The sequence below is a fragment of the Schistocerca piceifrons genome, chromosome 6, assembly GCF_021461385.2.
Source record: "Schistocerca piceifrons isolate TAMUIC-IGC-003096 chromosome 6, iqSchPice1.1, whole genome shotgun sequence".
In the NCBI taxonomy this organism is placed as follows: domain Eukaryota; kingdom Metazoa; phylum Arthropoda; class Insecta; order Orthoptera; family Acrididae; genus Schistocerca; species Schistocerca piceifrons.
In genome coordinates, this window is record NC_060143.1 from 11,770,364 (window position 1) to 11,797,609 (window position 27,246).

Here is a 27,246-nt window from a genome sequence, read left to right on the forward strand (position 1 = left end):
ACTGTGATGAACAATCAGGACTGTCTTTATGGACTATGAGAAAATTTTAGCTTTTGACCAACATTGTATCGATAAGTGTGTGCATTTGATTTCTTTGTTATTGTAATTATGAAAATTTTTTTCAAATCTGTATTGGCCTCTGCCCAAAGCAATTTGTAAATTTTTTTTGTGGGCAGCATGGGGGCTATGTAAGTAGGCTGTTTAGGTTTTTATGTTGGTAACGCCATGTAAAGCTCTGTATGAAAATCACTGACTGTGCTGTGTGCAGTCTGTGGCTGGTTTGCATTGTTGAAATAGTCGCTATTGTAGTGTTGGGCAACTGGATCTGAACAGCGCGTAGCATTGCGCAGTTGGAGGTGAGCCGCCAGCAGTGGTGGATGTTGGGAGAGAAATGGCAGAATTTTGAGAGCGGATGATCTGGACGTGTGTCCATCAGAGAGAGTAAATTTGCAAGATTGGATATCATATATGATGACTTTTGAACACTATTAAGGTAAATACATTGTTTGTTCTTTATCAAAATCCTTCATTTGCTAACTGTGCCTATCAGTAGTTAGTGCCTTCAGTAGTTAGAATCTTTTATTCAGCTGGAAGTATTGGCGCACGCTGTATTGCAGTAGTTCGAAGACTTTGTGAGGTAAGTGATTCATGAAAGTCAGATTGCGTTGCGCTAAAAATATTGTGTGCCAGTTTAGTGTCGATCAGAATAGGTAAAGAGCGAAATGTCTGAGTACGTTCATAAATTTTTCTAAGGGGACGTTTCAATGGGAGTGTTATAACCACTTCTCCCCGAGGTCACATCTTTTGCAGTAATATGATTTTGTGCTTATGTTTCTTCTTAAGCTTTGTTTTGTTGTTTACTTTGTTTTATAAAGGTGGCACGGGGAATGGTATAAAAACGGCTCAAACGGCTCTGAGCACTATGGGACTTAACTTCTGAGGTCATCAGTCCCCTAGAACTTAGAACTACTTAAACCTAACTAACCTAAGGACATCACACAACACCCATGCCCCAGGCAGGATTCAAACCTGTGACCGTAGCGGTCGGGGAATGGAATTTTTCCTACCAGTGTTCTCCAATGAGGGAAACGTAATATCTCAGAGCAGAAAGGTATTTACGTTTCTCAGTAGCTGACAAAGAAAAAAACCTACAACATGCATCTATACGAATGTAAATAGGTAACCGATTTTAATGAAAATTGTCTCATCTGTGAAAAAGTCTGATCTGTTTAGTGGGAAAAATAATATTAGGTGTTTTTTATCACTTGCAAAGAAAAGAAGATACAGAGAATAAAGTTAAAAGGTGTTATTCAGTGCCTTCTAAACATTATTTGACAAGTTTGTACATATATATTTCCTTGAGCAGTTATATATATCCGTTTTGAACTGTTTGGATAACAGTTTTTTTTCTATTTTTCATTTCTCAGTTTACCATATGACCATTGTCAAGAACGTAAAATACGTCCTTAGTTTCTGGCGGTTCCATCTGCACCGACCAATTTCCTGCCATCTTCCGCCAATAGCGTCATTGGATGTGGTATGGGGGAACATGGACTCAGCACTCCGTCAGTTTTCGTGAGCTGAAGCTGCTACTACTTGGTCAAATAGCTCCTTAATTGACATGATGAAACTGAGTCGGGAACGATGGAGAAGAGGAGACTGTGAGAAGAGGTCTGCCAATCGCATGCTGACCAACTACCTCCAGGACGACAGCAGCTGCCCCTAGGTCAAGAGGACATAAGCGACACACCCGACTGGTGGCCGCCCACTTTGGCAGCAGCTTCAATGTTAGCCACTTTATTAGTTGACACATTGTAGCCTCTATCATTAGAAATCTCTACATAGCACAGACTTGTGTTTGTCTATTCTGAAGAAGACTGATTATTTTGTATGTGGCCCTTCGCTTGTGACACATCTATCAAAGTTAAGTATTTGTATTTGTATAGTTGTAATAAAACTCATTAATACGAGTTGTTTGATTGTTTGTCCAGCGAACTGAGTATGCAGGATTCCTAGATACACCATCAAGGTGGTGATGATGGGATGTCCGAATAACATGGTGCTGGCGATTAGGAACAATAACATAGCGACAACCCAGAGCTACCAGCTGCCACAGATTGTCTCTGTTTTGTTTTGTGATGGGCTTTTGTGTTTTGCTGGCATCTTAGTCCTACCTTGTGCTTTCTTTGTAGGGGTGTGTTTACATGTTTTAACAGTGTCTGTTATAGTGCTTTTTTATTCAGTGTTTCCAGGAGGACCTTGCGGAAATTTTCTTTGCTTATGCGGTTATTTTTATTTCTTGAATTGTCTATTTATTGCATTTGCCTATTCCAAAATGAGCAATCCATCTCTCCCACCCCCGGGCAGGTGCCTCAGCTGCAAGCAATAGATGCAACACAGCTAACACAGATGTTTCGGTTTCAGATGCAGCAGAATGCAACTTTTTAAACAAGGTACAGCAGTTTCTGGCCAACCAAGCTCTCAATGCAGTGCGCTCAACCGACCATCATGCAACAACTGTTGCTCTGACTATTATACTGCCTTTTCGCCACTTTAACGAAAAAGAAGAGGAATCGTTCGAGTGTTTGCAACAGCATGAAGCCCACATCATTGCTCACAAAGTGTCTGGTACTATGAAACTACATTTCTTTTTGTCAACAGTAGGAAGTGCAGTCTTTCGCCTTGTTCAGAAATTGTTTCCTAACGCCACTCCGAGTGATTTTCCTATGATCAGGTTTTAGATTCTCTAACTAACTATTGTGACACACATTGAATGTGGTGGCAGCTATGTATCAATTCTTTCATTGCCACAAAAGGTTCAAATGGTTCAAATGGCTCTGAGCACTATGGGACTTAGGTCATCAGTCCCCTAGAACTTAGAACTACTTAAACCTAACTAACCTAAGGACATCACACAACACCCAGCCATCACGAGGCAGAGAAAATCCCTGACCCCGCCGGGAATCGAACCCGGGAACCCGGGCGTGGGAAGCGAGAACGCTACCGCACGACCACGAGATGCGGGCCCTCAAAAGGTCAGAACAAACTTATCGCGAGTGGGTAACTGATTTGCAGGGTGTGATGTGGAAAAGAAAATTCAAATGTGTGTGTGTTGCTTTATATTCAGATGTTATGTCGTGTGATGCAATCATGTACAATGCAACTAATGTCAACCTTAGAGAACAGATTTTGAAACAGTCAGATCCATCTTTTCATCATGTAGTGCAAATTCTAGATCAGTATGATTCAGGTGCAATAGCGGCCGATAAATACGAGCAGCCACCAATTTGTCGGGTTGAGTCATCCCTTGCTCACGACTGGCCCAGTAGGCAGCAACAGCATGAATGCGCCAAGACGAGTAAACAGTTCTCTAAACGGGCAGCTATATCAGTAATAGGATTAAGTCATGCCCTTGGTGCTATTCATGGCACAAACGCCAAGACTGCCTGTCCAGACAAGCACAATGTTACGCCTGTGGCAAGAAAGGTCATGTACAATCCGTATGTTTGCAAAGGAAGAAACATAAGAATTCTGCCCACTCACAAAAATCTAGTCACAAGGCCCATGTAATCATTGCAGTGTACTCAAAGCCTGCTGCAGGCAGTTTCTTTGGCGCTACGCCAGTCCAACGAAATTTTTTTTCATTTGCAATTTAGTGGAAAAAATGTGAAATTTCAGTTGGGCACAGGTGCCTCTGTTACATTGTTGAATCGTAACACATATGAACTGTTAGGCTCCCCACGCCTGTCTAAAACTAACATGCATCTGGCACCTTATAATGGACAATACATTCCAGTTCTCAGAAAATGTACTTGAACTTCCATGTATTGCTCGCATACACGAACTGTGACTTTCAATGTGCTACAATCACATGATTTTGAGAACAAATTTGGCCTTGATTCGTTTGATTTGTTTGGATTTCAAATTCAGAAAAATCTGTTGTCAGTGACTGCATTCAGTGTCGACGACACTGTACCTCGCATGCTGAAGGAATTCCCTGAACTCTTTCCTGAAGATTTAGGCAAGGCTAACAACTTTGTTGCACATATTACTGTGAAAGACAGGACTCAACCGAAATTTTCCCGGGCCAGAAGAATTCTCATTGCATTATGGGACAATGTAGGTGGTGAACTTAAAGAATTGCGAGATAGTTTACCTACTGAGCCTATAAAAAAGTAGTCAGTGGGCAAGTCCAATGGTTTTGCTCCCTAAACCTTCAGGTTGCATTCACCTCTGTGTTGTCTTTAAGTCTACCATCAGCCCACAAACTGAGATTGTTACTTATCCATTGCCATGCCCAGAGGATCTCATAGAAAAATTAGGCGCTGGTCGTTACTTTTCAAAAATTGATTCGCGCGATGCATGTCTTCAAATACCCCTCGATGAAGAATCTCAAAAAGTGTGTGTAGTTAACAAACATTTGGCCTTGTTTAAATATTTGCTTTGCCTTTTGGCAGTGTTTCCGTATCTGCCATTTTCCTGTGGTATTTGGAACAGCTGACTGCTCAAGTACGGAACTGTTCAAACTATTTGGACGATATTGTCGTAACAGGTCGTACACCTGAAGAACACATTGAAAATCTGCGTGCTTTGTTTCGTGTGTTATCTGATGCAGGACTAAAATGTAGACTGGAAAAGCGTGATTTTTTTTAAAGCTGAGTTGCAGTATCTTGTTCATGTCATAAACAGTCGAGGTGTACATACTCTTCACACACACGTGTTGATCCCCGAAGTGTTGCAAAAAGAATTGTTGCAGTTACTTCATGAAGGACACTGGAGGACTCTTTGTACGAAACAGTTAGCGCGTAGACTCTGTACTTGACAGGGTACAGGCACCCACATAGAACTGATGACGTCACAGTGTCACGTATGTGCGGAAAATCAGCCTGCTGCGCCAAAAAAATTCTCTGTTTGGCCTTAGTGGCAATCACCACGACAAGGTGTGCACATAGACTTTGCGTGCCCTTTTTTTGTAACTGTTGTAGGTTATAGCAAGTTTCCTTTTGCTGTGCCAAAGAGCTCGATAAAGTCATGTAGCTCAGTTCAGGCGTTGTTCTTCATTTTTTGCCTCGAAGGTTTGACTGATGTCATAGCGTCGGACAATGGCCCTCAGTTCACGACAAATGAAATTGAAACATTCTGTGAATGGAATGGCATACTGCGTCTAACAAATGGATCGTAACATCTACAGTCGGCCGTGCGGTTCTAGGCGCTACAGTCCGGAACCGCGGGACTGCTACGGTCGCAGGTTCGAATCCTGCCTCGGGCATGGTTGTGTGTGATGTCCTTAGGTTAGTTGGGTTTAAGTAGTTCTAAGTTCTAGGGGACTTATGACCTCAGCAGTTAAGTGCCATAGTGCTCAGAGCCATTTGAACCATTTGAAACATCCACAGTCAAACGGCGAAGCGGAACGTTTTGTTAGATGGCCAAACTTCGCACTGAACACATCAGGGATCAAGCACTGCAACTGTCTCTCGCCTCCTATCGTTCCCATCACCGAGATGGATCATCGCCGGCGGAATTGCTTCACGGCCGCCGCCATCGGGTACTGCTCCATCCGCTCGACCTTTCTCAGCATCCGGCGCCGAAGGAAGGCCTTAAGTATCACTTCGCGTCGCATGATATTGTGTTTTTCAGGTTTTTAGCGGCAGAGGACGGTGGGCGCGAGGCGAGATCCTTCGTCGACTTTCCGCTTGCATTTATCTCATTTCAGGCTCAGACGGACTACAGCGCCGACATCGCAATCAAATTCCTCACTGTCATGTGCACCGTGATCCTTCTGTATCTCTTCTCCCAGATTCACAGATCCCGAGGACAGCGCAGCCACAGCAGCCACTAGAGGGTGTCACCACGACACTGTGGGGCAACCCCATGGAGACGGAGCCCTCGCATCCTCTGCCTCCTCTCATCTTACCGACGAAACTGGACTCGCCCAAGCCACAGCGGCCGACACCATCTACATCTTGGAATGGGCCTCAGGAGGTGGACGCCTACGCTTCTGGGCGTTTTCTGAGGGACATTTCCACCAAAGTGAAGGCCGGATGGCGGGGTACGACTGTAAGTCTGACGTCCCCTGCAGCCACAGCTTCCGGTCCATCTGAGTGTCCACGCCCCTGTCTCTTGCCCCCTCCCCGCCCCTATTTTCGTGTTCCATATACGACGACGGTCCTTCAGTTTGGGGGGGGGGGAGGGAGGGAGGAGAGGAATGTTACGTCGTAAAGTCAGCGCCGGTACACAGTCGGGAACGACAGAGAAGAGAAGGCTGTGAAAAGAGGTCGCTGACCGACCTTCCTCCAGGACGACAATGCGACAGCAGCGGCCCCTAGGTGAAAAGGAGTTAAGCGCCGCGCACGACTGGTGGCAGGCCACTTCGACAGCAGCTTCAACGTTAGCCACTTCGTTAGCCGACGCATTGCAACCTTTATCATTATAAATCTCTATGTAGCACCGACCTGTGTTTGTCTATTCTGAAGAAGACTGATTATTTTGTATGTCGCCCTTTGCTTGCAACACGTCTATCAAAGTTGTATTTGTCTAGTTGTAATATAACTTATTAATACGAGTAGTTTGATTGTTTGTGTAGCTAACCGCGTATGCAGGATTCCTAGATACAACAAAAAATCCCTGACACCATCGGGCATCGAGACTGGGTCCACCACATGGCAATCAGGCGCGCTCACCACCCAGCTACGGAGGGGGACCTTCGTCAAGAGCAGCCAATATGAATTTTGCTTCAGTCACTGTCACTGTTCGATATTACATTCTCTAACTATATTCGAATTTTTCGTAAGAAGAACGGCCCCTCATAACCTCGTTTTCGCCTTGCCAAACTACACATGAGACAGCTGTCACAAGAAATCACACCTTCGTCGGTGACATGTAGACGGAAACGGCCATTGGTGACGGAGAGACTCTCAGAACAGGAATTATCCAATTTCAGTGATTGCTCGCCTCCGTGAGGCTAGCTTGGGAACTGCTGGCAGAATTAAGACGAGTCACTTGGGAAGCGCGTGATGGGGAACGATTTCGGATTCGCCGCGCGTACTTAATGCTCTGTCCAGAAGCCAAGTCCTGGCTCGGAGCACAGTGTGTACCTGCGCCGACTTACCCTCGTAGCGGGAGCCGTCCGGGTAGTGGAAGACACCCTGTCCGTACTTGAGACCCTGCCGCCAGTCGCCGTGGTACTGTGCGCCCCCGCGGAACACGTAGATGCCGACGCCGTGTCGTTTGCCACGAGCGTACTGCCCCACGTAGAGGTCGCCGTTGGGCAGCCGCGCCCACCCGCGCCCGTGGCGCTGGTCCGCCGCGTTGCGCTCCCCCCAGTACTCCTGCACAGACGCAGGACTGTGCAGCAAACATTGTAAAATAAAATATTTAGGGTTTCTATATTTATTTACGCATAATATACTCTCTCACAGAAAAAGTGAAGCACCCAGAGGACACAACCAGATGTCAACGTTACTTCGTACACACACACACACACACACACACACACACAAACCGCATGTAAGTAACTAGAGTTGCAATGCTCTGTGATGTGTAGACGAGCCACCAGAGTACATTAGCGTCGATCGTGTTTAGCGTCGTTACCTGGCCTGGTGGGATATATAAGCGACTCTAACAGCATCAGATATTGAGCGATCACTTGAAGTACACAGAAATGCCAGGTACTCATGTGGAACAGCGTCATCAGCAGCTAACAGAGTTTGAAATGTGAGAAACCGCCTGAAAACCACATCCAGGCTGATCTGCACGCCGACCCTTCTCGTTAATCTGCCGGGCGCAGTTCGTCCGTGGCCGGCTTTCTCCCCGTCCCGGAAGCGGCGTCTCCGGACTTATCTCTTTCTGCAGTTTACTCTCAATCTATGTTCTGTACTCATCTGACTGCTCACTCTACCCAACACATACTACAATTCTTCTTTAATATCGCTGATGGTAGCAGTGTCTTCAGCCTACCATATCAGTGATATGCTTTCACCTTGAATTTTAATCGCACTCAAATCCTTCTTTTATTCCTGTCATTGCTTTTTCGATGTATAGATTACACAGTACGGGTGTAAGACTGCATGCCTGTGTTACACCCTTTTCAATACCAAGCAGGTCTTGGTCTTTCAATGTTATTGTTCCCTCTTACTCCTTGTACATACAGTATATCACCCTTCTTCCCCTGTAGCTTACTCCTGTTTTCCTCAAAATGTCGGACATTTTGTAAAATTTTACACCGCCGTACGCTTTTTGTACGTCGGCAAGTCCTATGAGCGTATCTTTTTATTTTTCTTTAGTCTTGCTTCCATTACCATGTGCAATGTCGGAACTGCCCCTCTGGTGCCATTACCTTTTCTAAAGCGAAACTGATCGTCATTTATCTCATCCTCAATTTTCTTTTCCATTCTTATGTGTCTTATTTTTATCAGCAGATTGGATGCATGAGGTGTTAAGACGACCGTGTGCTAGTTATCCACTGTGTGGACAATACTTTTCCGAAAGTCTGACGGTACGTCGTCAATCTCATACATTCCGCACACCAACCTGAATAGTTGTTTGGTTGCAACTTCCTCAAATGATTTTAGAAGTTCCGATGGAATGTTATCAGTACCTTCTGCCTAATTTGATTTAAAGTAGTCGAGAGCGTTTTTAAATTCTGTCTCTAACACTGGATCCTCTATCTCTTCCATATCGACTTCAATTTCCTTTTCTATCAGCCAAAACCTTCAATGTACTCTTCCCACCTGTCCGTTCTCTCTTCTCCATTTAACAGTGGAACTGCACTGTTAATGTTCCCGCTCTTGCTATTAGCTTAACCGTAGGCTGTTTTCACTCTTCTACATGCTGAGTCAGTCCTCCCAATGCTCACTTCTTTTTCGATTTTTTCACATCTTCCATGCAGCCATTTCGCGTTGGATTCCCTGCACTTGCTGTTTATCTCATTCCTAAGGGATTTATAATGCTGTATCCCTGAACATTTTTATACTTCCTTCTTTCGTCTATTAATCGAGTAATTTCGTCCATCATCCAAGGATTCTGCGCAGATACCTTCCTTGTAACTGTGATTGTCTGTGACTACCCTTTGCAGAGATGTCCAAGCCCCTTCAACTGAATTACCTGCACTGATATTCCTTATCTCAGTAACCACATCCTCAACGAACTTCAAACGCGTCTCATTACTCAGTAGTTCAGCATGCCGCATCCTTCCACAGTGATTCTCTCTGACGATTCTCTTGAACTTTAATTTACTCTTCATCATTACTAAATTATGATCTGAGTCTATATCTGGATGTAAGTACCCCTTATAATCCAATATCTGGTTTCGGAATCTCTGTTTGATCGTGATGTAATTCAGGTGGAATCCATCCGTGTCCCCAGGACGTTTCCAAAGATCCCTCTTCCTCTTTTAATTCTAGAACAGAGTATTCGCTATTAACACCTGAAATTCGTTGCACAACTCAATTAATCTTTCTTCTTTTCTCATTCCTACTGCCAAGCTTCATATTCCCCCACAACCCCTTCTTCTACTCCTTGCCCTACAACCTCGTTCCACTCTCCCATTATTTTCAGATCTTCATCTCCCTTTACGTACTGAATCACTCGCGCAGTATCCTGATATATTTTGATATACTTTCTCAAGCTGTTCATCTTCTGCTTGCGACGTCGGTACGTATACCTGAACTATCGTTGTTTTCGTTTGTTTGCTATCTAATTGATGAGTTCAATCCTTTCATTCAACTGTTCCTAGCAGCTCCCTCTCTGCCCTACCTTCCTTTTCATAACGAATTATACTCTTGTTAAACAATTTTTTTGTTACTGTTCATGTACCTAATATTCGTCTGACTAGAAATCCTCGTCTCCTTTTCATTTCACTTCACTTACTCTCACTATACCTGTTTTGAAACTTTGAATTTCCCTTTTCAGATTCCTACTACGTTCTGGCTTCTGACATTATATATTACGACTCTTAGGAAGTTATACCTTCACTGGTTATTCAATCCTTTTCTTGGAGTCACCTCCCACTGGTAGTCCCCTCCTGGAGATCTGAATGGGACTTACCAAGCAATCATTTGCCGGTGGAGAGATCATCACGCCACTTTTTCAACTGCAGATCACATGTCATGTGGATAAACGTCATATGTCTTTAATACAGTGATTTACATTGCCTTCTGCGTCCTCACTCCGTTGATCATAGTTGATTCTTCCACCTTTTAGGGGCAGTTTCGCACCCCAAACCTCGGTCCGTTCCTCCGTCCTCTTGATAAGGCCGTTGGCAGTGCAATGTGGACATACATAGGAGGACTGGACATTTATTTTCGGATAGTTTCAGAATGAGTGGAAATTTCATGTTATGAGAGCGAAGCAGTCGCGTGTGACACCTGTGGAATAGTCGACTTACGGCAGTGACAGTAGAATCTCTGAACTTGTGTATCTTTGGCTCAGTGGTAGAGTGGAGAGTAGTCGAGTGTTGGACATGGAGTGAGTTGGCAGAACTTTAAGCGTTGTGGTTACTGGACGAGGAGTTTGCTGAACAAAAATGTTAGGAACTATTAATCTGATGAAAGGACTTACAGACGCAGCATTCATGGAACAGAGAGAATAGATTTGCATTATGGATATGTTTTTAAGGTAATAATTTTTGCTGCGGTTACTGATAATGTTGGCGATTCTTGCAACAGAACAGTCCGGCTCTCCACTTCAGTTTAGGTCATTTCAGTTCAATTCATTTCAACTTGCACAATTGTTAGAGCACTACCTTGTAAGACTTTTGTAAAGAAAGTAAAGTTTTTGGTTTTATGTGAGTTTTATGTTCTTGTGAAATAAGCGTTTAAAATACGGCGTTGTCATTATAGTGAACGGATTAGTATTTTCATTTCAAGTAAGAATTTTTTTTTAGTATGAGAAAATCATTCCAATGTTTCTCCCAATAGTTTAATTTCACTTTAGCATATTTTAGCTGGTGCGATTTCTTCATGCTGAGCTGTTGCTGCTGATTATGCGGTAATTTTTCAGGTGAGATTCTTTCCAGTTTTTGTTGGTTGTTTCGCTTCTCATCCCACGTTTCGATTTAATTTCCAGCACAGTGAATGCCATTTAGTGTTGTCATTATGTAAATGACGTTGCTGTTCGCAACAGTAATTTCTGTGCAACGTTTTTAAAACAGAGGACAGTGTATTCCGGTTTCAATAAAAAGCAGCAAACATTTTATTGCTCTTGAACGAAAGAACGATCGAGACAGAGCAAATAACTTTCAGCAGGACGGAGATGACTTCTTATGCCGAAAGCCTTCGCCCGCTATTGATGATTATTTTTATTCAAAGTTTAAGCAGTGGCTTGGTCCACATCAGTGACCCAGGACTTTTTCATTACTAGTAAAAGACGCTTCCCCTACACCACGGATTCTGACAACCTTCCCAACGGAATCGTGGATGCATCCCACGCCAGGGCGGGTGCAACATCATACTGATAAGGAGTATCATACTGCCAAGTTCTTTGTAATGTGGCTTTCTTTTGTAATCACTGAAATAAAATCACATACCCTTTCAACCAGCGAAGTTTAATTTCGTTTCCTCCTTTGTTTTGGCTGGCAGTATGTGATGAAAATAGCAACTAAAATAAATATTTACCTCCAGCTTTAGAAATACATGTCCTTTTTTTAAGCCACCAAAATACACATTTAAGTAGTAATACACCATAGAAATGTTTAGGGATAGGAAATTTGTTAATAATGTGAATTCCTGAGGTGAACAATCACTCGAGTAAGATAATATACAATAAACATCAGATCACTAAATTACTACATTAAACCAAAAGAAAGTGAAGATTTTTCTGTGTTTTATACAGTGCCTTGTAGAATAAAGTATTCAGTACCATAAATACTTTGAGTATAATTAATGTTCTGATTTGATCTTTCGAAGAATTTTTGATCAAACTATAAATTGGCCGCGTGTTTCTACTTGGTTTGTCGCTTATAAGTTATAAATGGGTCATCCCTGGCAGTTGTCCAGTAGTAGGCTGCCAAAATAGCAGGAAACCACTTCCCCAGCGTATTTCTTCCTCTCCGTGGCTGCAATATCCCGGTGGAATCGCTCTCCGTATTCATCAGAAACGTTGCGCAGTTTCCAGGAAGAATGTCGAGGTGCGTAAGGGGGATATATAGTTCAGAGACATGTCACAGCCAAGTTTTCAACAACAATTGATCCACACGCTTATTATGATCTTACGCTCTATTGTTTTATTAGATATTGAAACAAAAATTTTTAAAACTCACCCAGACAGCCTTCTCATCACCATTCAATATTCCGTCAAATTACTTGTCTCTGAAAAGCTGTAGAATCTGTGGGCCAACGATAATACTCCCTTTGACTTATGCACACAATCACGGTAACTTTCCTCTCAAGTTCTTATAAGGCCCCTCTACGTGAATCACGGTCTTTACAAAGTTTTTCGTTAGTCACATAAAATTAATTTAGAAAAAGGGCAAATTACAAATATTACCACCTACAATATTGAAGTAAGGTATTGAACTGATACGACCTGTAATAGCATAATAAATTTTTTATTAATAATAAATTGAATTATATTTTTATATTATTTCATTATTATCATTTGTAGCAATTGTACTTATGTGGGCAACAAATTTCCTTTATGGATGCAAACCTTTGTAAAACACAAGATAGGGCCAAGTTTCAGTTTTCTTCATGATATTCGTTATCAGCATACGTGAATTCATAGAGGATTAATTAGATGCATGAAATTTACATTTTTACTGTTGTACAGTGTAATTCAAACAACTTGCCTGCTGCCTTGTTATTCAGTTTTTACTGTGGAGGTGACAGAAATCTGAGAAGCTCTCAAATTTGGCCATAATTTGGGGCTACTCATAATATCAGACTGTAAATGCAAAACCTAAAGTTGGACAATAAAATGGATGTCCAAATACAGGATATTATAGGAAAAACATTGCAAATAAAAGAAGGGGCTTGGAAATGTCTGCCTGTGAGTCCCTGATCGTGTAGGATAGATTCACAAAGGCAAGGTCAACGAAGGTGGCCACTCTCTGAGGCCCAATAATGAACCTCAATCTACCGTCATCCGGTTTCAAGATACGGAAACGGATCGAAAGAATGGGACCCGGCCGCGGTGGCCGAGCGGTTCTAGGCGACTGCTACGGTCGCAGGTTCGAATCAAGCCTTGGGCATGCATGTGTGTGATGTTCTTAGGTTAGTTACGTTGAAGTAGTTCTAAGTTCTAGAGGACTGATGACCTCAGAAGCTAAGTCCCATAGTGCTCAGAGCCATTTGAACCATTTTTGAAAGAATGGGCAAGAGATTTAAACTTTTCAGTCTGCTATAAAGAGGTGGAGGAAGAGGAGGATATTAGTGTTTAAAATCTCGTCGTCAACAAGGTCATTAGAGACGGAGCACAAGCTCGGGTTAGTGAAGGATGGAGAAGGAAAGCGGCTGTGCCCTTTCGAAAGAACTATACAGGCATTTGCCTTAAGTGATCCAGGGAAACCACAGGAAACCTGAACCAGGATGCCCGGACGCGGGTTTGTACCGTCTTCCTCCCGAAAGTTAGTCCAGTATGCTAACCACTGCCCTACACCGCTCGGTTCTGCTATAAAGGTTGATAGTACGCTGCGATCCAAACACTAATTACAAACTCTTCCCGGTTTCGAAAATTTAAAGCGAGCAGGAAATTCGTAAATACTCTGATACGAATCCGTAAAAACCAAATCATGGCTATTTACATTGGGTAGGCGTAAAGGATAACCATTTCTGTGACTCTCAGAAGAGAGCAAAAGATATAAACCACTTACTGTTTTTCAGTAGTTCTTTCGAAGCACAGCAAAAGTATTTACTGCAAAACAAACTCCTTCCGAACAGACTCACCAGTACTGACCGGCCACCCCGTCGTCTTCAGTCCATAGGCGTCACTGGATGAGGTTATGAAGGGGCACGTGGTCAGCACTCCACCCTCGTTGCCGTTCTTAGGTTTCGTGAGCGGAGTCGCCACTTCTCAATAAAATAGCTCCTCATTTGGCCTCGCAATGGCTGAGTGCACTCCACTTGCTAACAGCGCATGGCGGACCACCCATCCAAGTGCTTACTGCAAACCCTTGTTCAAATGGTTCAAATGGCTCTGAGCACTATGAGACTTAACTTCTGAGGTCATCAGTCCCCTAGAACTTACAACTACTTAAACCTAACTAACCTAAGGACATCACACACATCCATGCCCGAGGCAGTATTGCCGCCATCTATCGAAACTTTATGAAGTTATGGAGGCTCAAGCGGGAATATTCCATGATATCTCACAACAAATTCTACATTTTTTGAACTGAAACTGACCGAGAAAAAATGTGTTGTTACTTATTGAACGTCCCCCACAGAAATTGTAATGGACATTACTCAGCAGCAAGTGTACTCACAATGATTCACCACGAAACTTTTGTCATTCACCACGACTACCCCACTCCTTCACATGTTCTCGCGTACTGTTTTTGGATGTTGGCGTGTCAAAATCATTGTTTTGGTAGGATTCAAATTCTATCAGTCCCTCCAGATCCTTGAGCACCATGCACTCCGCCTCGCCTTCCGTATACGCCTCCCGTCCCCCACGCAGATTCTCTACAACCTCATTCCTATCTCTCTACGACCCCATTCCTTGAACATATCCTCATACTCTACACTTCCTGCCGCCTTGATTCCCCTCATTCCCTGGTTGCTCCTCTCCTCTCCAACCCCCGCCCTCTTCCACGCCTTCACTGTTGTGTCTCCCCTACCCTCCATCTCTACACCCCTCATCTCCTTTCCCAAGGTGACTTCAGTCAACTCCCCATCCCGGATTATGCCCTCTCTCCCTCCATTTATCCCTCCTATCAACTTTGATCCTCACCCCCCTCCTTTCCTTTATCCTTTTCCCGGGCTCCCTCTTCCCCTCCCCCTCTCACCCCTCCATCCCGTTTTTTTCCCCACCTACCCTCTCACTGCCTCCTTTCTCTCCTTACTCTGCCTTTCCCCATTCCCTCTCGCGTCTACCCTGCTCCCCCTCTCTGAATCCTCTCCCTTTGTCGCTCCCCCCCCCCCTCCCTGTGCTTTTCGTATTTTCCTCTCCTCTCCCCCATTTTTCTTCCCCCTCCTCTGTCCACGTCCCCCCTCCCATCTGCCCTTGCCTTCGTGCTGAACCTTTAGTGCAGTGTTCCTAGTGATTGTTAAGTGTTGTGCATCTTTCCCGAAGAGTTGCGAACGGACATCATGCTGTCGCAGGGTGTGATTTTTTATATCTCTTACGTACAGAATCCAGACTGTCGCCGTATTTTTTTAAATTGTCTGTCTACTTTTTCCATGCCTGCTTCCTGTGAATTTAGTATCATCGCCCACCATTAGTTTTATGTTTTAACATTCCACAATTTTCCGCCGTTTTTACATTTTACATCACCATTTTATCGCCTGTTTTTATTGTTTCTTATCTTCTGAAGTTTTAGAAATTCTATAGGCTGAAGAGCGGCGCACTAAGCTGCTGCCAGCCCGCCCCCTTTGGGGGGAATCGAAATTCAATAAAGGAAAAAAACAATAGGATTCAAAAAAAGGTTCAAATGGCTCTGAGAACTATGGGACTTAACTTCTGAGGTCATCAGTCCCCTAGAACTTAGAACTACTTAAACCTAACTAACATAAGGGCATCACAAACATCCATGCCCGAGGCAGGATTCGAACCTGCGACCTTAGCGGCCGCACGTTACCAGACTGTAGCGCCTAGAACTGCTCGGCCACCGCGGCCGGCAACAATAGGATTCAATAGTTCCTTGAGATGATGAAAATCACTATTCACGCACTTCTTTGTGACGTAAGAGAACACGAAGAACTCGTGTGGTGATTAACCAAGTGAATACGGCCAATGATGCAATAATTCCACTTTCTCTTCCTTAAATAATCATTTACGCAACGCACTATGTCATAATGAAGAATGATGTGAACTTTTTATTAGTTTTTCTGATTTCATGGGTGAGCTGTGGCAAACAAATTCTTATTTACCATTCATAATCAACTGTTCTTCGATCATCTAAAACACTGGTCGCGACATGACCAGTGCAACAAGGGAAGAGACGATAAATTTATTTGGAGTGCTTTGCAAACAAACAGCTTCTCTTCGTTTCCGTTCATCTTCGAACACTGGAACAGTTGACCACTGCGTAATTTCCTGCTTGTACGACTCTATTCAAGCATAATCTTTTGTTATGATTATTCTAAACAGATTTTTCACTACCCTGGTAAAATTTACTGTGTCCTCAAGAGACAAGAGACACAATCATTTACAGAGAGGACACCAGAGAAGTGTAACATATTTAAGACACAGTCTAACACTTACACCCATGACACTCCTGCTGATTGATGCTACACACTGCGGCAGCAGCGCTCCAAGTTGACCGTAAGATACACATCTGGAAGCGAGAGCCTAGCTTGCGCTTGTGTGTGATGGAGACACTTAACATTTATAACGTCATCTCTCTTGGACGCCTATGTGCTAGATATGACAATTTTGTGAAGCCTGCGTGTTATAGGCAACTATTAATGTCACCTTTGTCTGCCTTGATGTTGTAACCTATATGTGTCCTAAGATCCGATGATGGCGGCTTTAGTTCCGCCGAAATCGGTAATCATGGAATAAAAAGAGTTTCTGCGATCTTGGCTACCAGTTTATTGTTTTATAAACGGCCCTTTTCAATCATCCCAGGCATGTTCGATAGGGTTAATTTCTGGAGAACATGCAGGTCACTCTAGTCGAGCGATGTCGTTATCCTCAAGGAAGTCATTCACAAGATGTGCACGATGGGGGCGCGAATTGTCGTCCATGAAGACGAATGCATCGCCAATATGCTGCCGATATGGGTGCACTATCGGTCTGAGGATGGCATTCACGTATCGTACAGCCGTCGCGGCTCCTTCCATGACCACCAGCGGCGTACGTCGACCCCACATAATGCCACCCCAAAACAGCAGGGAACCTCCACTTTGCTGCACTCGCTGGACAGTGGGTCTAACGCGCTCAGACTGACCTGGTTGCCTCCAAACATGTCTGCGACGATTGTCTGGTTGAAGACATATGGGACACTCATCGGTGAATAGAACCTAATGCCAGTACTGAGCGGTCCATTCGGTATGTTGTTGGTCCCATCTGTACTGCGCTGCATGATGTCTTGGTTGCAAAGATGGACCTCGCCATGGACGTCGGGAGTGAAGTTGCGCATCATGCAGCCTATTACGCACAGTCTGAGTCGGAATACGACGTCCTGTGGCTGCACGAAAAGCATTATTCAACATGGTGGCGATGCTGTCAGGGTTCCTCCGGGCCACAATCCGTAGGTAGCGGTCATCCACTGCAGTAGTAGCCCTTAGGCGGCCCGAGCGAGGCATGTCATCGACAGTTCCTGTCTCTCTGTATCTCCTCCATGTCCGAACAACATCGCCTTGGTTCACTCTGAAATGCGTGGACACTTCCTTGTTGAGAGCCTTTACTGGCACAAAGTAACAATGCGGACGCGATCGAACAGCGGTGTTGACCGTCTAGGCATGTTGAACTACAGACAAGACGAGCTCTGTGACTCCTTCCTGGTGGAATGACTGGAACGGATCGGCTGTCGGAGCCCCTTCCTCTAATAGGCCCTTCTCATGCATGGTTGTTTACATCTTTGGGCGACTTTAGCGACATCTCTGAACAGTCAAAGGGACTGTGATCTGTGATACAATATCCACAGTCAACGTCTATCTTCAGGAGTTCTGGGAACTGGGGTCAATGCAAAACTTTTTTTACGTGTGTACTATCGTTTATACTGATTTGTAACCCATTTTTTACGATAGGGAGCGTATGCAGTAGCATTAAAATCGGCAATAACTAAAAAATGACACCACATTTGTCTTTTTTCGGTTTCCTAAGGAACCTGGTGGATAGTCTGAAAAGGGTAGTTTATTTACGAATCTCCTGTAATCTTCGGATATTTACCGAAGAATGCCGTTTTATTTCAGAAACAAATAGGTATGTCATACAAAGCAGAAGACTGGACCTTTCGCAGAAAGACGTCGTATATTTACTCAGCAACGTGAAGGTTTCTTCAATACGCTTCCAGGCATCCGTGGAAAGAAGGAAAATTTATAGAATGCAATATCTGCATTATTTAAAGTACCAAATAAACCATCAATACCGTAGCTAAAGAGAAAACACACAGACGTGACAATAAAACGTCAATAGCAATACAACTCTTTCTCAACACAAAAGAAATTCATTCGACAACTGTTGCTCCTACATCTGAGACACAAACATCAAGAATCTTCAAGACATTCACTTTTAAACCAAAAGTAATTATATTTCCAAAAATAGTCCTGTGTTAAAAAGTAGAGTGAAGTGTAATAATGTGCGAGTCATTAGACTCCATACAAAACTGTTACATGTGAAGGGAAGTGTGTATCATAATAAGAACAGGCAGCAACAGAAATATATGCGTCTCAAGGATGACATTTGTGTTTATGTTCTCTTGCTTTCAGCGGAGTAAGTTGCATTAAACACATGTCCGAAGGTATTGCTTCATCACTAAGTCATAGTTCATGTCACTGAATCAGTGAGATTAAGCTGTTTTCCATTTATTACATGATAATTCATGTTTCTCGCTAATTTACTAAGGCTAGAGACGCGAAACCATAATAACTACTTCGTCAGTTAACCAGACAAGTTATTAAAAACAACCATTAATCTTACTGCTGTCTTTCTTGTCTCTAGGGGCGCTAGTGTCGTTTCAGCTGTCAGAGGGCAACAACTTCCACAGCGACGAGTGTCACGCTGTGTGTGTTGGACTACAGTTGTAGTCCGACACTGTAGGTGGCGTGCACAACACAGATTATGTTATGACTTCATCTTACACCATGAAAATATACTGACGGGAAGAAGTCCAAACATCAAAGGATAATTAATGTTCAGTAATGAAATTTTGGGGATACATTAGTCTAGGTAACATATTTAAGTGATAAACATTACGAGACCAAAAGCTAATATAAGCGCGAGATAAGACATTGCAAATGTGAGTTGCTGGTACGTTAATTACCGGTGTAGCCGCCAGAATGCTGAATGAAAGCATGTATATATATATATATATATGTTTTCTTTTATACTCCGCAAGCCACCCAACGGTGTGTGTGGCTGAGGGCACTTTACGTGCCACTGTCATTACCTCCCTTTCCTGTTCCAGTCGCGTATGGTTCGCGGGAGGAACGACTGTCTGAAAGCCTCCGTGCGCGCTCGAATCTCTCTAATTTTACATTCATGATCTCCTCGAGAGGTATAAGTAGGCGGAAGCAATATATTCGATACCTCATCCAGAAACGCACCCTTTCGAAACCTGGCGAGCAAGCTACACCGCGATGCAGAGCGCCTCTCTTGCAGAGTCTGCCACTTGAGTTTGCTAAACATCTCCGTAACGCTATCACGCTTACCAAATAACCCTGTGACGAAACGCGCCGCTCTTCTTTGCATCTTCCCTACCTCCTCAGTCAACCCGATCTGGTACGGATCCCACACTGATGAGCAATACTCAAGTATAGGTCGAACGAGTGTTTTGTAAGCCACCTCCTTTGTTGATGGACTACATTTTCTAAGGACTCTCCCAATGAATCTCAACCTGGTACCCGCCTTACCAACAGTTAATTTTATATGATCATTCCACTTCAAATCGTTCCGCACGCATACTCCCACATATTTTACAGAAGTAACTGCTACCAGTGTTTGTTCCGCTATCATATAATCATACAATAAAGGATCCTTCTTTCTATGTATTCGAAATACATTACATTTGTCTATGTTAAGGGTCAGTTGCCACTCCCTGCACCAAGTGCCTATCCGCTGCAGATCTTCCTGCATTTCGCTACAATTTTCTAATGCTGCAACTTCTCTGTATACTAGAGCATCATCCGCGAAAAGCCGCATGGAACTTCCGACACTATCTACTAGGTCATTTACATATATTGTGAAAAACAATGGTCCAATAACACTCCCCTGTGGCACGCCAGAGGTTACTCTAACGTCTGTAGACGTCTCTCCGTTGAGAACAACATGCTGTGTTCTGTTTGCTAAAAACTCTTCAATCCAGCCACACAGCTGATCTGATATTCCGTAGGCTCTTACTTTGTTTATCAGGCGACAGTGCGGAACTGTATCGAACGCCTTCCGGAAGTCAAGGAAAATGGCATCTACTTCGGAGCCTCTATCTAATATTTTCTGGGTCTCATGAACAAACAGAGCGAGTTGGGTCTCACACGATCGCTGTTTCCGGAATCCATGTTGATTCCTACATAGTAGATTCTGGGATTCCAAAAACGACATGATACTCGAGCAAAAAACATGTTCTAAAATTCTACAACAGATCGACGTCAGAGATATAGGTCTATAGGTTTGCGCATCTGCTCGACGACCCTTCTTGAAGACTGGGACTGCCTGTGCTCTTTTCCAATCATTTGGAACCTTCCGTTCCTCTAGAGACTTGCGGTAAACGGCTGTTAGAAGGGGGGCAAGTTCTTTCGCGAACTCTGTTTAGAATCGAATTGGTATCCCGTCGGGTCCAGTGGACTTTTCTCTGTTGAGTGATTCCAGTTGCTGTTGTATTCCAATTTTCATTGTGTTGTATAGATTCCAGATGTCAGTTTCTTTGATGGAGTTCCATGCCTGTTGCACCTGTTCGGTCAGTACAGCTGTTCGTGGATGACGCTGGAGTTGTCGTCCGCTGATGTCCCACAATGTACTCAATTGGAGACAGACTGGTGATCGAGCAGGCCAAGACAACATGGCAGCTCTCTGTAGAGCACGTTGGCTTACAACAGTAGTATGTGGGAGAGCGTTATCATGTTGGAAAACACTTTCTGGAATGCTGTTCATGGATGTCAGCACAACAGGTCGAATCACCAGACAGACATTTAAATCTACAGTCAGGTTGCATGGGATAGCCACGAGAGTGCTCCAACTGCCATGCAAAATCGCACCGTAGACCATAACTCCATTGTGTCTAGTACGCATACAGGTTGGTAGCAGGCAATCAACTGGCCTCTTCCAAATTGACACATGGCCATCACTGGCACTTAGGCAGAACTTGTTCTCACGAGAAAACTCAAATGACCTCCACCCTGCCCTATGATGAGACCTCGTGTGACACTACTAAAGTCACAAATGGTAGTGGTTTGGGGTCATTGGAGTGGACGCTAGAGGGTTTCTGGCTCGCGGCTGTCCTTGAAGTAATCGATTTGTAACAGTTCGTGTCTCACCGAGGTGCCAACTGCTGCTCAGATTGATGGTGCAGATCTATTACGATGCTCAACAGCCGTACGCCGAACACGATTGTCTTCCCTCTCGGTAATGCCATGTGGTCGCCAGGAGCCCGGTTTTCTTGCGACCGTGCGTTTTCGTGAACCGCTACCAGCAGTCACGTAACAGTGGCTACATTCCTACCAAGTCTTTCTGTTGTATCGCATAAGGAACACCCAGTTTCTCGTAGCTCTCGTTCAAACTCAGCGAGATATTGATAACGGCGTCTTTGTCACCTTTAGGGCATTTTTGACTAAAGTCAACTCACCACGTCACATCTCACAGGTAACTAACGTTTACGACCGTTACAGCATATATGTAAAGCAAGCCTCTCTTATGCGACTGGGGCGAAATTTGAATAGGCATCATCTTTCAAATGTAGAATCATGCGTACTAACCTTCGTTCATTCCGCACAGCTCCTTCTTGGTTTTTAGATTTTTTTCCGTCAGTATAGCTTCCAAGCAATATTAACCGGCCGAACACGATTGTAAGCGGACGCACAGTTCCAGTCAGAGAGTGCATTGCGGTTAGCTCAACACCGCGTCTCAGGACAACATGCGGACTTATCTACAGACGCCGGGCAGGAAACACAACTGGACATTCTACAAAGCTACATTAGTCTTCGTTGACCGGATTCAGGACTAGAGCAGTGTTCAAAGACTGATCAGCGCAACTGAACTTTCAAGTGGATAGACTACACTGCCTTGTGTCATCTTCACACTCAAGTTACGTAATGTATAGATACTCTTAATAAATTATTGTTAATTGTTGCTAATCTGTGTTGCCGCGGTTTGAATGGCCTATTTGGCTGTGCGACGAGGTTGCTTGGTTGCTGCGTGCAAGCCACCTCAATGAGAGCAACTACTTGAGGTTGCAGGGGTTCCGTTCCTGCCGCGTTTACGTTGCGTGCCTAGAGTATTTGGTGAATACAACAATATTAATAAGGCATTCCGTTACACCAACTCACAAGAGCCTGTTTTTGAATTTCCGTCAAGTCGTATGGAATTCATGAAGAATGTATCTTTTTCATAGGTAAATATTATGCCCAACTGAATTTACTCCAGTATTCAGTATGCTTGTGGATGCCACTATTCACAAGTTACATGCAGATCCTCTTCAGTCCTGTTATGCATAGCATAGATGATTTTTGGAACGACAATAGATTTTGATAGACCTTCAAAAAGTTTATCACTGACGAAGCACGCCCATGACGAAATTAAGCAAACAGTTTGTAGCAGTCTGTTCTCAAGTTTATTAATCACAAAAAGTTGAACGAAGCGATTCTAGGCATTATAGTTAGGTTACATCTTTATGAAAATCGTGAAAAAGTCTTCCAACGCAAACCACCAATTTCTTTTACAATACTGTTTCCGTAACACTTTCACTACCATTTTTTTTGTTGGAGTGAAACGTATTCTTTTACCGAAGTGGGGGTTGTTCATAAGTACATACAGTGTTTCAGAACACGACTTCATAATAACTGCAGGGCATAAAGAAAACAGAAAGACATCAGTTTTTAACTCACGTTACAGGTACTCACTACGGGCACGGCTTAAGCCACGGCAAACGTCGATACCTGAGTGCAGTTCACAGACAGGAACTATTCGGGACGACGCTACGCCAGCCCACTTTGCAAATCTGACAGCTGGGTTGCCTATCTGCAGGCGCGAACTAATTCGGTGCGGAAATATGGAGCGGATGATTTGTCTACATCTTCAACATACAGCTGCAAACTGTAATTATAAGAATTCTGCAAATCATTAGCAAGCTTCTCTTTACCAGTGGGTCGTTGATTCAAAACAATAACATACAGCAAATTCAAACTTGTTATTTGATAAGCTATGGCGGAACACATGCGCTCCAATGGCAATGAAAGTTTTAAATGCTCATTCAGTTTCTAAACTGCCATTTTTTGACAATAACAGTTGCCTTGTGACAGCTCAATAGCGTTTGTAAAAACCCGGAAGGTGAGTTATGCTGTTTAACTCTTACCCAGCAAGCGTATATTACGCTATCCAGCACATGGAAGGCGTACCTCCACTCATTTGCCTGGCCTCTTGGGCACTGGTCGCCTGGAGCGGCAATAGCGCGGAACGATAATCCAGCCTCAGTCGGCCACGATCCTGCCACTACAGATTTCCCACCCGCGCTGGTCCGCGTTTCTCTTTCTCAGACGAGGCATACACAACATTATTCAAATGCGATTTCAAAATGAGCAGCTCGCTGCGTAATTTTTCTTTATACGCATAATGTTGGTGGCGGTGCTCCTACCTACTTGCACTTGTTAGCTAGTAGTGCACGTTATGCTAATTTGAAGTTTGGTGAATTCTGCCTGCATGATATTTTAATAGCAGTGAGGTCACCTAGCACCTGTCTGCCCGACTCTTAAAAAAGCCTTTTTCTCAGGAACGGTTAGGGGTATCTAAGTTGAAATTTTCGTCACATGCTGAGGTCTATGGTCCGTTGACAGTCTAACAATTGAAGCTTCTAAGTCAGTGCAATCAAAAGATACACCGTTTATGTCACATACTTTAATATTTGCAAACTCACCCACCAAAATCTATAGGGTACTTCCAATTTTTTTAGAATCATGAAATTTAGCAAGAAGCAAGATTTCACAGTACAAGTAAAGGAGAAAATCATAAAACTATTAATTTGGGATTATAGCAGACTAAAAAAGTACCTTTTGTCATTTGTTATGCGACTTCAAACTTGAAATTAAAACAATCAGTAGTTCCGCACTTAGGCTGACTGGATCGCAATGATAAAAGTCGAAAATCTGTCAAGGAATGACTATTGCTCATATGTCGCGTTTCGAAATTTACCCATCTTCACATATCCAGGAGTGATTACCGCACGTTGATATGGCGTTTCAAGTCGTATTTAAAGCAAACTCTCGCAGACTAGTCTCGAACATTTTGGAATCCCTAGGACTGATATCTTGCCCGTATCAGTGTCGATAACAGGCAAAAACTGTCGAGATTCTCGATCCCCGGAATGGATGAATTATCTGTATACATAATTTTGTTCCGAACTCTCAGTAGTCCTACTCGCACCTGCCTAGTTTTTTACTGTATGTAAGTAGTTATTTCATAACGCACGGTGAATCATCAGGGATGTGTGATCGTGATCTATGAAACATTTCTGTTCCTAACTGCCGCGCGGAGTGGCCGCGCGGTTAGAGGTGCCATGTCACGGATTGCGCTACTACTCCCGCCGGAGTTTCGAGACCTCCCTCGGACATGGGTGTGTGTGTGTTGTTCTTAGCATGAGTTTGATTAACTAGTGTGTAAGTCTAGGGACCGATGACCTCAGCAGTTTGGTTCTTAGGAATTCACACCCATTTGAACATTTCTTTTCTCTTTTTTTTTTTTTTTTTTTGTTCCTTGCTTTTCATAGATCACGACCATACGTCAAAGAAGATTCACTACCAGCTAAAATATACAGTCATGAAAGCCTTCATTCAGAGCCTTTATTCTGTAGTTCACACCAACTGCGCTATGATGAAGACTGAAGCTCAGATGGCTGAGATAATTATTAATATTCCTACTAAATTAACCATTTTGATTGCTTGATCAGTTCTAATGTCTACATCTACATTTAAGTGTCTGGCAGAGAGTTCATTCACCTTAACAATTCTCTATTATTCCTATCTCGTATAGCGCGCGGAGAGAACAGCTATATCTTTCCGTAAGAGCTCTGATTTCCCTTATTTTATCGTGGTGATCGTTCCGCCCTATGTAGGTCGGTTTCAACAAAATATTGTCGCATTCGGAAGAGAAAGTTGGTGACTGGAATTTCGTGAGAAGATTCCGTCGCAACCAAAAACGCCTTTCTTTTAATGACTTCCAGCCCAAATCCTGTATCATTTCTGTGAGACTCTCTCCCATATTTCGCGATAATACAAAACGTGTTGCCTTGCTTTGAACTTTTTCGAAGTATCCCGTCAATCCTATCTGGCAAGGATCCCACACCGCGCAGCAGTATTCTAAAAGAGGACGGACAAGCGTGGTGTTGGCAGTCTCCTTAGTAGATCTGTTACAGCCGGCCGCGGTGGTCTAGCGGTTCTAGGCGCTCAGTCCGGAACCGCGAGACAGCCACGGTCGCAGGTTCGAATCCTGCCTCGGGCATGGATGTGTGTGATGTCCTTAGGTTAGTTAGCTTTAATTAGTTCTAAGTTCTAGGCGACTGATGACCTCAGAAGTTAAGTCGCATAGTGCTCAGAGCCATTTGAACCATTTTTTTTGATCTGTTACAGTTTCTAAGTGTCCTGCCAATAAAACGCAGCCTTTGGTTAGCTTTCCCCACAACATTTTCTGTGTGTTCCTTCCAATTTAAGTTGTTCGTAATTGTAATTCCTAGCTATTTAGTTGATTTACGGCCTTTAATTTGACTGTTTATCGTGTAACCAAAAATTAAGGGATTCCTCTTAGCACTCATGTGGATGACCTCACACTTTTCGTTATTTAGGGTCAATTGCCAATTTTCGCACCATACAGATATCTTTTCTAAATCGTTTTGCAATTGGATTTGATCTTCTGATGACTTTATTAGTGGATAAACTACGGCGTCATCTGCAAACAGCCTAAGATTGTCAGATTGTCTCCCAAATCGTTTATATAGATAAGGAATAGCAAAGGGCCTATAACGCTACCTTGGGGAACGCCAGAAAACCCTTCTGTTTTACTCGATGACTTTCCGTCAGTTACTACGAAGTGTGACCTCTCTGGCAGGAAAATACGAATCCAGTCACATAACTGAGACGATATTCCATAAGCACGCAATTTCACTATAAGCCATGATTACCATGATTTCCTTCACAATAAGGGAAATTTGAATTTTCTGAAAATATGTATGCAGCGATACTGCACTAGCTAACGTTCAAATCAATTTACGAACCACGTGAGATTCTCATTTATTACGCCCCTCACTATACGTACAACTTTTTGATATATAAATATGAAGAATAACCTCTTCATAACATAAACTGTCTTAGGGACGCACTGCCTGATCTCGTGGCGTACTTGAACAAATTAACGAGGTCAAATTTGATGAAGTTTTGCTATCATGTTGCCATTATGACCTTTTACCATCCGTTACAGTAAGTTAAGGGTGACATTGTTACACCTGTGTCTGTGTGTCTTAATGAGACCATAGCAATGACTTACGTCGTTATTGATAGTGTCGCACGTGAAACTTGCTTCACTACGGTCAGTGATCACCCGTTGGTATAATCGTAATGGCTTAAAGAATTTTCTGCTGAGAAAATCTAACTCCACGTCTACTGCATTTTTATTCTGTAAACTTTAATATTTCAAGTTTCCCGTGTCAACACTTGCCACTTTTCTTCCTAAAAACGTTACGGACCGAGTGAGGTGGCTGAGGCACTGGACCAGCGTTTAGGAAGAACGTGATTGAAATCACCGTCCCACCGTCCACATTTAGGTTTTCCTGAGTTTCTCCAAATCGATTAACAAATGAGACGAATATTAGGATGGGTCCTTAGACAGCGAAACTGTCTATTTTCTTCATCTTTCCTATCGGAGCTCGTGTTCCATGCCTAACGTCTTCGTCGTTGACGAGAAGCTAAACCAAATATTCCGTTCCTTTATTTTGAAAGCTTTACATTGTTCTGTAATGTTTTTTACAGTCAAAATATCCACCATTCATATATCTCAGAACAGAGCTAACGATGTGCGAAAACGAAGTACGTATTTGAACAACGCATTACTGCAATTAAATTTCGAGAGAAAATTATGGAGTATTGACTGTCAATGCTCCTGATTGTCTAAGAGTCGTTTTTTTGCACTTCACATAATATAAAACACAAATGTACAAAAGAGAATTTATAGTTGGGTATTTTATTTAATAAATCACCCACCAGTTTATCCTCACCTGCGGTATCGAAATTCATT

The 27,246-nt window shown here is 43.3% G+C and overlaps 1 protein-coding gene across 1 annotated transcript in view; it reads right to left on the bottom strand.

The window, feature by feature from the left end:
• The window catches only part of LOC124802809 (radial spoke head 1 homolog), a 128,556-nt gene that overhangs the window by 84,149 nt on the left and 17,161 nt on the right, over nt 1–27,246 (bottom strand). Inside the window, exon 2 of the mRNA XM_047263815.1 lies at nt 7,109–7,328. Coding sequence (XP_047119771.1) covers nt 7,109–7,328 — 220 coding nt within the window. The remainder of the gene's footprint in view (nt 1–7,108; nt 7,329–27,246) is intronic.